The following is a 14749-nucleotide window of genomic DNA, read 5'->3' on the forward strand; positions in this document are numbered from 1 at the left end:
CTTTTATTTATATACACTAGATAGAAAAAAACAGTTTTCAATTTTTCTTTTGTTTTAAAAGATTATTTGTATGTCTAATGGCAAATACAGTGTAGCGGGAGAAGGGAACTGCGGCAAATTACTACGTGTCTTCTCTAACACAATCACTACGTGTTTTCTCTAACACAATCCAGAGCCAATGATTTTATTGGCAACATTGATTCGACCCTCGGAATCCGATTCCTAAGATGATAATTTTATATCAATATATAGATATAAATCATGAAGGTTACAAAACTTGGGGATCGATTGTGCTCTATACAACAAGGACTAAATTTCAAATTAAAAGCTTCCGTAGGGGAAGAGGGTGACCAATATGTACTTATGTATATCAGTTGAGCGGTTTTGTGAGATGTGTTCATACAGACCTAGGGTGAGTAGAAGATGGAGAAGAAAGAAGCCTACAATTCCCACATTTAGGCCTGATATTAACAACAGGAGTGAAGCATTAATAAACCCGACAGGTGGTAGATGGCTGTGACACAGATGTACAGAAGGTACAATGTAAATATTCTATTTTTTCTCTTGAGTTCTGAAGAGAGAGAGAGAGAAAGGGAGAGTGAGAGAGAGAGAGAGACAGATTGACAGAGAGAGAGAGAGAGAGAGAGAGAGAGAGAGAGAAAGGGGGGACTAAGTCTAGAATTCAATTATCAATCCCAAAAATGCCCCCTTTAAAATACCCTAGATCCGCCAGTGCTTTTGTTTTATAAAAATAGCCACAGTATATAAATAATTCAAAAATTAATTTCTTTCTAAAGTTAAGAGCGATTTGAGAGTGAAATAGTTATTGTGAGAAAAAGGGGCACGCTTTATTTTTGTACAAAATTATCATTAGTCGTTCGTGAAATTAAGTTCAACTTTTCGCGAGCATGTAACGTAATCGAATGGCTTACACCCCATTTCCATAGATTAGATCGACCTACTTTAGATCGACCTAACTCCCTGGGGGTTCACGCTAAATAGCTGTCAGCCGCGCGGACACGAAAGTTAATTACCCATTCACAGCTTGTAGTAGGCGGGACGGACATTTAAGTCGGATTATCTGAAAGTAATCTAGTGAGACTCCCCGCGGGGATAGATCGATCTAAAATCTATGGGAATAGAGCCTTAAATGTATTCAAGTTACATTAGAATGAGAAGTGAAATCCCAATAGTCCCTTCAAATTTGAAAGTATCAAGTACATTGCATTCAAAGAGCATATGCAACCTACCGGTATACAGTTCCTATAACTAGCTTAAATCAAAACAAATTGTTTTATTACTAAACTCCCTGCATTCATTTTCAATGCCAAAAGTCTTGTCAGTAAAGTTTTTTTTTTCAGTTTTTCTTTTTTTTCCTTTTTTTTGAAATGTTTTTTTAAATTTTATTTATTCATCTTTTTTAGAATAGATGGTTGTCAATTACAAGACTATTAACATTATTAACATTATTTGCTCTAGTTGGCGAAAAAGGTCAAACGGAACTTGAACATGTGTAAGCAAGCAGTCAGCCGAGCGCGCACTATAGTTAATTACCCCCTTACAGCTTTTAGTTGGCGGGACAGACGCTTAAGCCGGCTAAGCTGACAGTAATCTAGTGAGACTCCCCACAGGGATAGATCGATCTAAAATCTATAGGAATGGGGTCTTAGGTGAATTTGGAGTCTCTTTCTATTCAACACTCATCATTATCTCCCGTCGAGTTAAACTTTATTTACAATTTACTAAAATATAAATACAAAGCACGAATTATGTACATGTACCCTATATATTTCAAACTATATCAGAGGAAAATCAAGCCCTGTGTCTTAATAACCCTAAAAAAGACCAGCATGTTGTCGGTGTAACAGGAATGCAAGGCCTAGGAATGGAAGTCCGGGCTCCCATATGATTTGTACAGGTTAGGGTCAGTTGGAGTTTTGGGGCTAGTATATGGGACAAATGTCGCCTGTACAAAGTAATGCGGAGCGACCTACAGTTCCTAGTGGACAAACATTCCTGTCACACAGGCCGTTGGATATCTTAATATAGTCGGCAGCGCAGTTTTTGCCTTGCTTGATGAAATAGACCGTACTCTAGCGCCAGCCAGAGAAAATAACACAAGGAATGGTCATTTCTGCTGCAATAGTTAGCTTTACACTGGGTTCCCATGCTTAGATCGGTCTAACAAGATCGATCCATCTCCAAGGTTTTTCTCGCTACATTGCTTTTAGCTTAAGCGGCTTAGATGTCTGGCACGCCTACTGAAGCCGCTAAACGATAGTTTATTCCCCCCTAACAGCATCAGTGGGCGTGCGAGACACCTAAGCCGCTTAACTTGATAGCAATTTAGTGAGAATCCCCTTTGAGATAGATCGATACAAAGTCAATACGATAGGCTCTGGGAATGGTCCCTTTAATTATACTTCCTGGACATGCAACCCGTAATAACCCGTTCTGAACAGATGAATATATAGTTTCATTGTAATCCATACACCCCTGCCGCGGTTATTTAGTACAATATTTTACAGAAAAAAATACAATACAAAAGATAATTAAAATATAATAATATAATGTAAGATTTGCTTATACTAATTATAGATCTATATAAAATTGTGTGTTTGACATTTGTATCTTCAATGACATAACTGTTTTTATTTGCATTGCTATAGTACAGTATTTTACAAAAAAAAAAAAAAAAAAAAACATTGCACTATAATAAAATACAAAAGATAATTAAAATATAATAATATAATGTAAGGATTTGCTTATACCAATTATAGATCTATATAAAATTGTGTGTTTGTCATTTGTATCTATAATGAAATAACTGTTTTTATTTGCATTGCTATAATACAATATTTTACAGAAAAAAAATACAATACACTATAATAAAATACAACAGATAATTAAAAAATAATAATATAATGTAAGGACTTGCTTAAACAATTTATATAGATCTATACAAAGTTGTGTGTTTGTCATTTGTATCTTCAATGACATAACTGGTTCGATTTGCATTGCTATACATGTACCCGGTGCGTCATGCGCAAAGGGCTTTACGCGTAATTCACAGATATATACCTGTACAAAGGTGCACCAACCTTTTGGTCAACAGTAATACACACACACACACACACACACACACACACACAGCCATATTGCAACGATTTCCCACTCTTATGGTTATCTACTGAATTCACTGCAACATGGGAGACGTTAAGTAAAACCTTAAAAAATTCTAAGTTGTTTTTTTTTCAAAGATAGATCGATGTTATACATTAGGGTACTGTCATGTCTATTAAATAAATAAATAATAAAAAAGCAGCAGATATACTTGAAAATGACTAAAAAGCACTATAGTTTAAATGGAAAATGTTGCAATATGGTTGCTTTCGTAAATGTATAATATTTGAGTTATCGGATGATTAAGTTTCATTTACATCTATACGGACGTTGTAGCCGTCAGTTTCCTGCCTTGAAAACTGGTTTCGGAGATCTTGGGCATACTTTGCTTCTTCAACTCTTTTAAAACTCTCGAAGAGGACGAAGATTCCATCACGTCTGCATGCACCTCAGATAACGATATGTCCTCCATTTCGCACGACTGGAGCCTTGTTCTTTCTGCTTGTGGCCACGAATAATATCGCGTAAGCGGCCCCGCTTCCTGCTTGGATACTCTAGAACGAATTCCTGACGGACCCGGCACTGCAGGCGCTGCGGTTTCGATAGAGGATTGTCCTTCTGCGAAGTCATCGCTTGGAGAAGATGACACAGACTGCACTGCCATGGTGCTGAAAGAAGGCACTTGTAACTTCTTAGCAACAATGCGAGAATCCTCGGCTGTCGCCCTTTGCTCAGAAATGAAAACCCCATTTTGTGAAAGTTTTATCGAGTAGACGTCTTGCTGTGCGGACCTGCCGATGTAGCTGCGATAAAAGTAATGAAAAATTGGACGACTTGAACATTAAAAAAAAACTTAAAATACAGTTAAATTCTAATAAATAATAGGCAATGGACATCATCCGAGATAACCGTACAAGAGGTAGTGTGTGACGTCATAGGAGTCAAGACTAGAATCGACGAGGGGGAAACGCAATGCCATTAGCAGGCGATGCAATGACACGCAAACCATGATGCCGTGTAGTAGGCTGCAATTTATAAAGGATGCAACCAGAAAAATTATTAGTGACAAATTATGTTGAATTTTAACGTTTTCTCACCGCAAACGTTTTTTTTTCTGCTATTATTTCTGTCTCCAAAAACCCGCCAAATCTCACTTGACGCTAACGTAATTTTTGACTGTCTTGGATGATGTGGGTATATGTGTCAAAAAGTCGGCAGATTAGTAAAAAGCAGGACTAGATTCTTGCTACAAGAAGGGTGAGGCCAAATAGTTAACAGGTCAGTAGTGTTTTCTCTCTTTCTTTTTAAAATCTTTCTTTCTTTCAAACTTTCTTCTTTCTTTCTTTCTTTGTACAGCCGATTTTTTTTATCTACTGATTCTCTATCCTATGTTGTGTAGAAACTAATACTAACAAGACTGGGTTCCCATAGCTGGGTTCCTAAACTATAACTAATTACCCCCTAGCAGCTTCAGTAGGCGTGACAGACATCTAAGCAGCTTAAGTTTATTGCAATTTAACAAGAATCCCCTCGGAGATAGAGCGATCCACAGTTAGTGCGATAGGGTCTGGGAATGGTCCCTAAATAAAATTGCCTCCTTTTCTTTTCTTGGCGAGAAAACGTTGACTAGCAAAGTCTAACTTAATTGTATTTCATTTCATTTTGGTTTTGATTTTGTGCAGTCTTGCTAGTGCTCGTTCTCATAACCTTATCGCACCAGATGGATCGATCTAACTTGGGGATTCTTACTAAATCGCATTCAGTATCACGACTGAAATGTCTGGCACGCCCCCTCGTTACTTAAAGTACTTGGGTAAAGTCTTGAAAGCTTTGTGGTCCATGATGTATTTATGTTGCTTTGCTAGGGGCCGTGCCAGACAATTTAGCTGATTACATTGACTGCGCCTTAGCGAGAATAACTGCTGAGATAGATCGATTCTACAAGTACTATATGGTAATGGGAACGCAGTCCTACATGTAATCCTACTTACGCAACATCAACTACCACTTCCTCGTCAAGGGGTCGTCTACTCTGAAGCACCTTATTGAGGTTGCAACGCAAGACGTAACGCACGTCGAAGCGAAAATCGTCGTTGAACAGGGCGTAGAGGATGGGGTTGAAGACGCAGAAGCTCTTTGCAAACATTGTAGGCATGACATTGTAGATGACGGGCAGTGGCATGAAGATCCCAGCCACTGAGAGTATGGCGTACGGTGCCCAGGACACTACGAAAAATGCCACCATCGCTACGCATAACTGTAAACACAGATAAAACAAACAAAAAAAGTTGAATGTGTAAAGAAGGTTTAATATTTAACCATTTTAAGGGCTTTTCAAGAACACTGCAATGCCCCCCCCCCCCCCCCCCCCATCAACAATGACATCAATATCAGTACTTCCGAAGGGTTAATTAGAGTGCATTCAGAAAAGACGAATCGCAGACTGACTAAATATGGCTGAGTCCACTACAAAGCAAGCCGCTTTTATCCCCTAATGTTCTTCCGGCCTCAATACGCGCCATGATTGAACAGATAAAATATCGGCACCGAGTTTTAAATGCTAGGTCTTTGCACGTTGCAGGAGCGTGTGGAGGCGGGGCGGCCATCATGGGATTAGCGGCATCGCTTTTAAGTGGATCGACCATATTTACTCCGCAGATCTTTTAGTCTGAGTGCGCTCTTAGACGAGTCTCTTTGGCCGCAATCACAACAAAGGTTAATCGTGGACTAACAGATCCGCGGATCAAATATGGCCGATCCACTCGAAAAATTGCCACATTATCCCTTAATAGACACTGAAGAGATTGATCGCGGACTCTTTTAAGGTTTGTCGGCCATATTTGATCCGCGGATCTTTTAGTCCACGGACCAACTTCCCAGTAAACACATAACGTTATTATATATAACGTTACCATAACGTTTTGAAATAACCTAAAAAACGTTATGACCACGTTATGGTAAGGTTATAAAACGTTCTGTGTTTGCCAGGTTGTTTTGAAAACGCACAACTTGACCTTTGATGTGAACAAGGCTATTTATGACGGGTTTATAGGTCATGTCTTATAGGTCAAAAATACGTTTATTCTCTCCAGAAGGGATTGACTTTCGGTACCAAATGCAAATAAAACAACGGTATGGAAATGAAATACACATAAAGTTATGAATCATGGCACTTTTAAAAAACACAGCGTATGTTTAGGGCCATTTTTTTTTACTTACAGATGTTGTAAGCCAAACAAACCAGGTATGTATGCTAAGATTCGCGAGAGAAAGAGAGAGAGAGAGAGAGAGAGAGAGGGGAGAGAAAGAGGAGCGTTTATCGGCTGTAAAAATCTACTTATTTATTTATCTATTATTACTATTTATTTTATATATATATATATATATATATATATATATATATATATATATATATATATATATATATATATATATATATATATTTTTTTTTTTTTTTTTTTAATGAAACTGACAATATGTTTCACGGCCCAATATTTCTAAATTACATACAGTAATATGCACAGAACAGAGTTGTTTGAACAAAACGAGAAAACCAACAAAATGTGTATAAAAAAACCTCAGTGTATGGATGAACAGAGATATATGTACTTACACACGTCATTTTCGTCTCCGCGTTTAAGTGTTTTCGAAGTTGTTGCCTGCTGAAAGTCGTGTTTAAAGCACATGGTGTGACGTTTCTTATCGCCCTTCGCACTTTCCGGAGGACCTTGAGACAGACAAAATGTATATATTGAATTGTTTTCCTGAAACGGAAGTGTTTCTGCACGAGAAATAGACGGATTATAACATGACATTGTTATCTGGAAAACTCGTTGCTATGCCACCAAGTGCATTGTACACTTCGTGGGTAATTTTCATTTGTTTTAAAAAGGCGCCATCCAAGACCCAACTCTCATGTTTTCTATTTAAATAAGTTACACCTTTATCGTTTTGTGACTTAACTTATCATACGGCTAAAACCGGAAACATTAACGAACGCACTAAAAACTGAAACTAATTAAAAGATATGGACGACATAAAGGCAATATACAGTGAAAAAAAAGAGTGGAAGAACCAAATTTCAAATGCAAATGTACATGTACACACAACTGTGCCGTTTACCTTGCAATAACAATATACCATGATCCCAATATGCAGCAAGAACCCAAACACCACAGAGAATGCTATATACGTGATGTCGCTGATGGTATCGCCGTGCCAGTTGAGGCTGCAAGACACCCCGTACGCTTCGTACGTGTAGGACGACCAACCCAAGAATGGAGGAACGGTAACAAGTAGGCTGTATACCCATATGCTGGCTTCTACTGCCTCGACCACTCTCGGTGCTATTTTATGATCCATAGTGTAACCTGCAAAACACACACACACACATATATATATATACATAGATATATACATAGATATATAAATGTACATAGATATATACACAGATTGTAATGTTAAAAGCATGTACTAATTTCTCTTTTGTATTGAAGGCCAGCACGTTGCGTTTCTTTCGAGAGAGTTAATATGAAGCTGTGAAAATAATTTCACTGGATCTCAGTTTTGATAGTCAGAAAGGGAAGAATTTCATCAGCTGTGTTAAGTAAAAGAATGATGTGATTTTTTTCTTCAGACAACAGCTTATACTGAGATAGGTTTTACCTACAATATTTCGATGTCTATCTGAACATCTTCTTCAGGGAATGAAGAAGATGTCCAGATAGACATCGAAATATTGGAGGTAAAACCTATCTCAATATTAGCTGTTGTCTGAAGAAAAAATCACATCATTCTTTGATAGTCAGAAAGTTTTATGACGGATCCAGATATTTGAATTACCTGTTGACTGTTTCGTCTGTTCTCTGACAGACTTGACATATTACAGAGAGAACAGACGAAACAGGCAACAGCTAAATCAGATATCTGGAACTGTCATTAATGAAACCTTTCTGACTCATATGAAGCTAATTTGGAGATTTCAGAGACCCTAGGTTTCAGAGACCAGAGTTCCACAGTGGCCAAATGTGACAACAAAGGCTATCACATAGATAGATGGATTGATCTTAACATCCCCAATACACATATGAGCTTATGAAGATATATAATCCCTGCAATTTTTATCAATATTACTTTTATAAGCAGACAGATGTTCCCGTGGTTCATTAATTCCGCACAATCATATTGAGAATTCATTGTAACATTTCAATACCCTTTTTGTTAAGATTCGTATTATATGAGGGCAAACATCTGCTGTGTATAACGCATGGTGAATATTATTACATACTAAAGGGTCCAATTTTGTATTTTCGTGTCCCGTACGTGATAGACACTTTTTATTTCCCGAGATGCGAGACACGCTCACATTATTTATTTTGATCCGTGTAAAGTTCCCCTTCCCCGGTACTCGTGAATTCGGCTTCTTCGCCCTCTGTGAAAGAAATTAATTACATCCGGTGATTCGTGATTTCCAGGATTTTCGACTAGCATTATCAGTGAGATACATGTATGAGTAAAGTTTTATTTACTGTGCTCTTTGGATTGATGATTTTATTTCTTGTGAACTGTGCCCCCCCCCCCCATGTGACCCATGTGACCCTCATACTACTGTACTATCAGACGAGAAAAAAAGGCAAAATTGAAGTGTATTTGTGTTCTGGTGTTAAAAAAAGAAAAATAATAACAAAGTGCTCCATGCACTTATGACTGGCATTATGAGAGTAACCGAAGAGCTCATTCCCATGGACTCCATCGGCCTACATAGATCGATCCAACTCTGCAGGAACTCTCGCACTTTAACAGATTAACACGCCTCCTCCTGGCATTGAGAAGAATACAGAAAAACTGGTGATTATACAAGTACGCTGGAAACAGTAGGAGGCGTGTTAATCTGTTAAACTGATTGCATTCAACGGAAGCCCCTACGGAGTTGAATTTACCTAGACCGATAGTGCCAATGGGAATGGACCCGTAAGCGTCGACTTACAAATGTATTAGTTTGTGTTTCGAAAACAGCGTCATGTCATTACTGGATAATATTGTGATCAGGGTTTCGGATTAACATTGAAAAAGATAAGCTGGGGGGATTTTTAGATTACCTACTGCAGCAACGAAAAGCGGATTTATGCATATGCTCATACATGTCTATGCTGTTTGTTTTTTTTCATTACCTATTGCAACAATGAAAAGCGGATTTATGCATATGCTCATATTATCCAACGTCTGTCTCGTTGTTAAGCGCTAATGAGCTCCGACAAGTTTAACCAAGCTAATTATTATCATGATACAGCGGAAACAGTGAAACCTGCATAATTATTGACCTTTGGTGAAACAGTAGAAGTTTAAATGATTTCGTACAGAACTCAGTCTCCTTAGTTGTTATCATTCGCAGTGCAGGGATGAAAACTTCAGTCGCAGGAACAGAAGCCTAACAATAAGGGCAATCATTAAAGGGTTAACGTATCAGCGTAGTGCTGGCATTGAAACATGGAATAAACCCCAAGGGCGCAATCAGAACAAATATGGCGTGCATTTGACAATAAATAGGTCCACGCCTCCCGCGTGCGCCTTCCCAGCAGGGGCAGAGCAGTCGCTTGCAAGAGAGTGGCGCCATATTTGATCTTCGGCCTAGTTAGTCCGCTGATCAAGTGGCAATGGCAGATCGAGGGCGGACAGCGTTAACGTGCATCTTCTAAAGCACCTTCTTAAGCGTCACTCCAACTTATTCCACTTTCCCCCTCCCTTCTTACCCTTGTTAACCCCCCCTTGCCAAAACTTTGGGATTGTTTTATTTTTATAAGCCACTATGTAAAAAAAAAAAAAAAAAAAAAAAAAAAAAAAAAAAAAAAAAAAACTGACTGACAGACAAACGGACAGACAAACAGACAGAGCAATACATCCTTACGTAAGTGAGGCTTGTGCATGTGAATGTATCTATACACAGCAATGGCGACGTGGATGTTTTCACAAGCCAGGGCGAAAAAGTAACAGAGGAACGCTGCTGCTTGACAACCCCAATCACCAAAGGCCCACTCTGTCTCAAAGGCAGAGACGGTGAACATTACGTGCCCCGTCACTGTGAGAGCCACCCCTGCCACGCTCATGTGCAAAACGAGGCGGCAATGCGGCTGTTTCCGGAAGTGACGTCCGAACCAACACACAAGGATGACGACTGTGTTTCCGACGAAGGCTGCGACAGCTGGAATAAAGAGAAGTTTTCTTAATTGGATTAGCAAGTAGAAAATCAACCGCGAAAAAGATATAAAATATACGGTAGGAATGACAGGAATTGAAAAAGAGTGATTTAATTCGTATACGGTGATTTAACTTGGGGAAAGGTGTGTGTGTGTGTGTGGGGGGGGGGGGGGGGGGGTGATTGTGGGCTGCAGGCCCACCAGTTCAACAAACAGAGCAAGACAAAATTGTTTTTCTACTCCTGTGCTTTTCATATTACAGTAGAATTGTTTTCGTGTGTTGCGAATAAGGGGCCCTTAACATGCATTTTCGCCATTCTGAGAGCAACATAGACAAGAAAATTAATACATTCGTCAAATTTAGATGCTCATTAGTGACTCAAAAGGTAGAAGCAGCAAGTGAAAGAATAGGATTGCCCTTAAACTGTAGACAGACAAAGTGCATACATGGTTATATGAACATGTAAGGAAACAAGGCAGCAAAGCTGTGAAATGTACAGACAAAAGGCAGAAAATAACAATGCACAAAATAAGCTACTGTCAATTCTGATGCAAAAGTACATTATGCTTCACTGCAAAATCAACATCAAATTTTAATTATGCTCAACAGGTAATACCGATGTAAGAAAAATGTGTAACAAGCATAAGGCTTCAGGCCCATAGGACTTCAAGTTCAATGAAAATTTCACACAAAATTGCATAAATTCAATAATAAATGATAACCCAATTGAGCTGGCTTTCTAATTTGAACTACATGCCAATCCTAAAAATCATATTTCTAAGTTAAAAATAATAATAAGTAACACAGTTTTCTTTTTGTAATATTTGCAGTAGCAGTGCAAAAAGATTTTTGTCAATTTTGATGTAACAGTACATAATAAATTACAGAATAATTATCACCAATTTTTGATTATTGACTATAAATAGCATGGACATGTAGTTGGACATGATATTGTGTTAACAGTGTTGCATATATGCTGAAAAGTGAAAATAACAGCATAACTACTAAAATAGTGGCCCGATCATGGCGATTTTCGAACTTGACCTGCGTTTTAGTAAGATTCATTACTCCTGTGAGTTTTATGACAACAGGTCTATCGGTTTTCCTTGAAATGTGTTAACAGTGTTGCATATATGCTGAAAAGTGAAAAAACAGCATAACTTCTACAATAATGGCCCGATCATGCTGATTTTCGAACTTGACCTGCGTTTTATGAATATTTATCAGCTCTGTAAATATAAAGCCAAAAAGTAAAACTGTTTTCCACTTATCGTGTTAACGATAAAAGTGCACTGCGACGGCGACGGCGACAGCAACGGCGACGACAGACGCAGGTGATGGCAATATGTACATTAAGACACATCTGTGTCTTACATAAAAAAGCAGATATGCCAAACTGTAATTTGAGAGTTGGAAAGAGAACAGTAAAGCAAGGGTATCCAAGTAGTAAAGTTCTGCTACCTAGGCAGTTTGAAAATATCATAAATGTGATAAAGAATTTAAGAATGAAATTGACATACACGGTAGTTAAAACCCACATTTGATAAAAATCGAGATAGGTCTACTTATCAAAAACGGAAACAATTAACTAACATTAACAGAGGTTAAGAATTTGAAAAATCTCCCGACCTTGACATATGGCACAACATAATGAGACCTGGACTTCTAGTATAAATTTTTTTTAAAAATAGAGAAAACAAACTAGGTGCAGCTGAAATGTGGACTTACTGAAGGATGCTGGGAATATTTTGAACAGAACATGTAACATCTCAAACGCTGAAGTACCGGTATACTAAATAAACCAAGTACTAAGAGGAAGATATTACTAACTAAAAGTGAGGCACAAATGAGAAGTCTAGGCCATATCCTGAGAAAGGAAGAGCTGAAACATCTGGCAGTCACGGGCAAAATCGAGGGAGGAAATCGAGCACATATATTTAATCTTTTGTGGTGAATTTATTTCTGCTTGAGCGTAGGTCTACTTTGGTCGCTTTCCTTTCTTATTTTATAACGCTAATCTTCTGTTTCTATACATGTTTCTATACATTGGTCGCTTTCCTTTCTTATTTTATAACGCTAATCTTCTGTTTCTGTACATGTGCGTGTGTAGCTTTCTTATTGAGGTTGAAAATTAAGACTCGGTTTCCATGCCTAGATCGATCTATCTGGATCGACCTAACTCCCTGGGGGTTCACGCTAAATTGCTATCAGCTGAAGAGGCTTAAATGTCTGTCACGTCTACCGAATCAGCTAGGGGGTAATTATCTTTCTTGCTCGCTCGGCCTCGCCGATAGCAGATAGCAATTTAGTGAGACTCCCCGTAGAGATAGATCGATCCAAATATCTGCGGGAACGGTCCCTAAGGCTCAAAATAACTTCAAAAACAGCACGACATTCTGTTTGCAAAACGATCGTGTCAGGCACACTGGTGTGCACTTTATTGTTCTAGTGCTTCTCTCCTTACACCTAAGGACTAAACAAGGAAGTGTTCAGCTTAATTGTCTCTCAAGCCTCTTACAAAGCATCATGAACAACATCATAACCTACTAAGTTTTCCCGACTTTACTCCCAAGTACTTCAGTACTAGTACTTTGAGACAATTTAGCTTATTACTTTAACTGTGCCTTTCCGAAAATCGCCGCTGAGACAGGTCGATCCTGCTGGTGCGATAACTTCTATTCTGAAGGTGCCGCAATACGTGCATCTATGAGAATGAAAAGCACAAAAATTACAGGTTGTTCAGCCAAGGTGGTACATCCTGGTTCAGCCAAGGCTGTACATCCTGGTTCAGCCAAGGTTGTACATCCTGGTTCAGTCAAGGAGATACATTCTGGTTCAGCCAAGGAAGTACATCCTGGTTCAGCCAAGTTTGAATTCAGGGCATGTTTGATTTGAATGATACAAATGAATCTTGAAATAACCAAAATAACGTTATAAAGGCGAAGGGTCGGGTTGGGTCGGTGGTTGTTGGGCAGGCATGAGAATTAGGGACCGTTCACATGAAAAATATATTTTCTAAAAATCTATTTGCGGTATCTTGTGATCACGGTCTGTGCCCTGGATACCCCGCGGCGTAATTACTGGCAGCACCGAGAATTAATTACAGCTTTGGAAGTAACTGGCTCGCGCTGACCGTAATTACGCCGTGGGGTATTCAGGGCACAGACCGTGATCACAAGATACCGCAAATAGATTTTTAGATTTTTAGAAAATAGATTTATCATATGAACGCAGCCTTATTCTTCTGTTTTTCTTGCCAAGTATGTGGCTGTGCACACTCAAAACATCTGCCAAGAAAATAATTACTTCTCAGTCATCACATAATCTCTCAAATCTGTAGTTTAACCTCAAATTAGTCATCTTTTTGTTCCGTAATAAGACAGCTCTGAACAAAGTTTGTATTGTAGTAATCGATAGAACACACATGTGAGAGGTACTACTTATTTTGGCAGCATGCATATTTTGGCGAGATTAAAGGAATGTTCTTAGGCCTGGAAGATGATGCATTGATCTACATAGACTACATTGACTCAATTACCCCCTGCACAATAATGATACACGCAGGGGTATATAGAGACGCTGATTAAGCGCCATAATGTGAATAACGGCGATATACTACAATGCTACTAATGTGGAGCAATTAGAAATAAAGAGAAATGAGTGAACAGGAACTGCTGAGGTTAACCAAGGACAAGCCGTATGCATTAAAAATCATTATCGCCTATTGCCTGAGTGAATAGGGCACCTACAGAAACCTTTGGCAAAATGACAACGTTCGTCAAACACTGCAGAAGAAGTGCTGAGGTATTTATATTTGTGGCAATATAGCACCAGAATTGTAATTTTTCATTTCCAAATTCAGACCCTCCCCCCCCCCCCCCCACACACACACACACACACGCTCATGGACCACAGGGTCCGCTAGTAGTCTGTTACAAAAATTTTGTATTGCCTATACTTTTATTTTGGGTGGTAGAATACACATTTTTAATGTTCTAATTTTTCATGTTTTTTTTTTTTCATTTTTTTTCACCCAATATTTTACCATCAAACTTTTTAAACATTTCCAATATATTCTTTTAAAATTATACTAAAAGGAAAGATGTTGAAATGATCACCAAATATCAAATAAATAGCTTTTTCATAGGGGAGTCATTGGGTGGTAAAATACACATTTTTATTTTTTTATTTTTTTATTTTATTTTCTCATGAAATTTTTTACCTTCAAACTAACAAAAAATGACAATGTATCCTTCATCATGCATACTACAAGATAAAAATCATATACTAAAATAATATAGGATTAGGTTATAGGTTTTATAAAGTTTTTTTTTTTTTTTTTTGGAGGGGGGGGTTCAAATTTCATATGGGGAATCACATTTTCATAATGAAAATCTGACTGGGGAGTCACATTTTAGGGGAGTCAGATGTC

The 14749-nt window shown here is 38.2% G+C and overlaps 2 protein-coding genes across 3 annotated transcripts in view; one reads left to right on the forward strand and one right to left on the reverse strand.

The window, feature by feature from the left end:
* Positions 1-463: 463 nt before the first annotated feature.
* Positions 464-14749, forward strand: part of LOC106181533 (neurexin 1) — a 38739-nt gene continuing 24453 nt past the window's right edge. Inside the window, exon 1 of one of the 2 annotated variants that reach the window (XM_087012891.1) lies at positions 464-536. The gene's annotated coding sequence lies outside the window, so the exon portion shown is untranslated. The remainder of the gene's footprint in view (positions 537-14749) is intronic. The other variant, XM_087012887.1, reaches the window with a different exon arrangement.
* On the reverse strand, positions 3443-10317 carry LOC147761683 (rhodopsin, G0-coupled-like). The gene is made up of 5 exons (XM_087014030.1): positions 10028-10317; positions 7246-7493; positions 6737-6850; positions 5115-5380; positions 3443-3926 (listed from the first exon to the last, which is right to left on the reverse strand). The coding sequence occupies exons 1-5, from the start codon at positions 10224-10226 to the stop codon at positions 3443-3445; spliced, it is 1311 nt and encodes a 436-aa protein (XP_086870156.1). The 5' UTR covers positions 10227-10317.

The sequence above is a fragment of the Lingula anatina genome, chromosome 5, assembly GCF_051362555.1.
Source record: "Lingula anatina isolate TDL-2025a chromosome 5, LinAna3.0, whole genome shotgun sequence".
Classification (NCBI taxonomy): Eukaryota; Metazoa; Brachiopoda; class Lingulata; order Lingulida; family Lingulidae; genus Lingula; species Lingula anatina.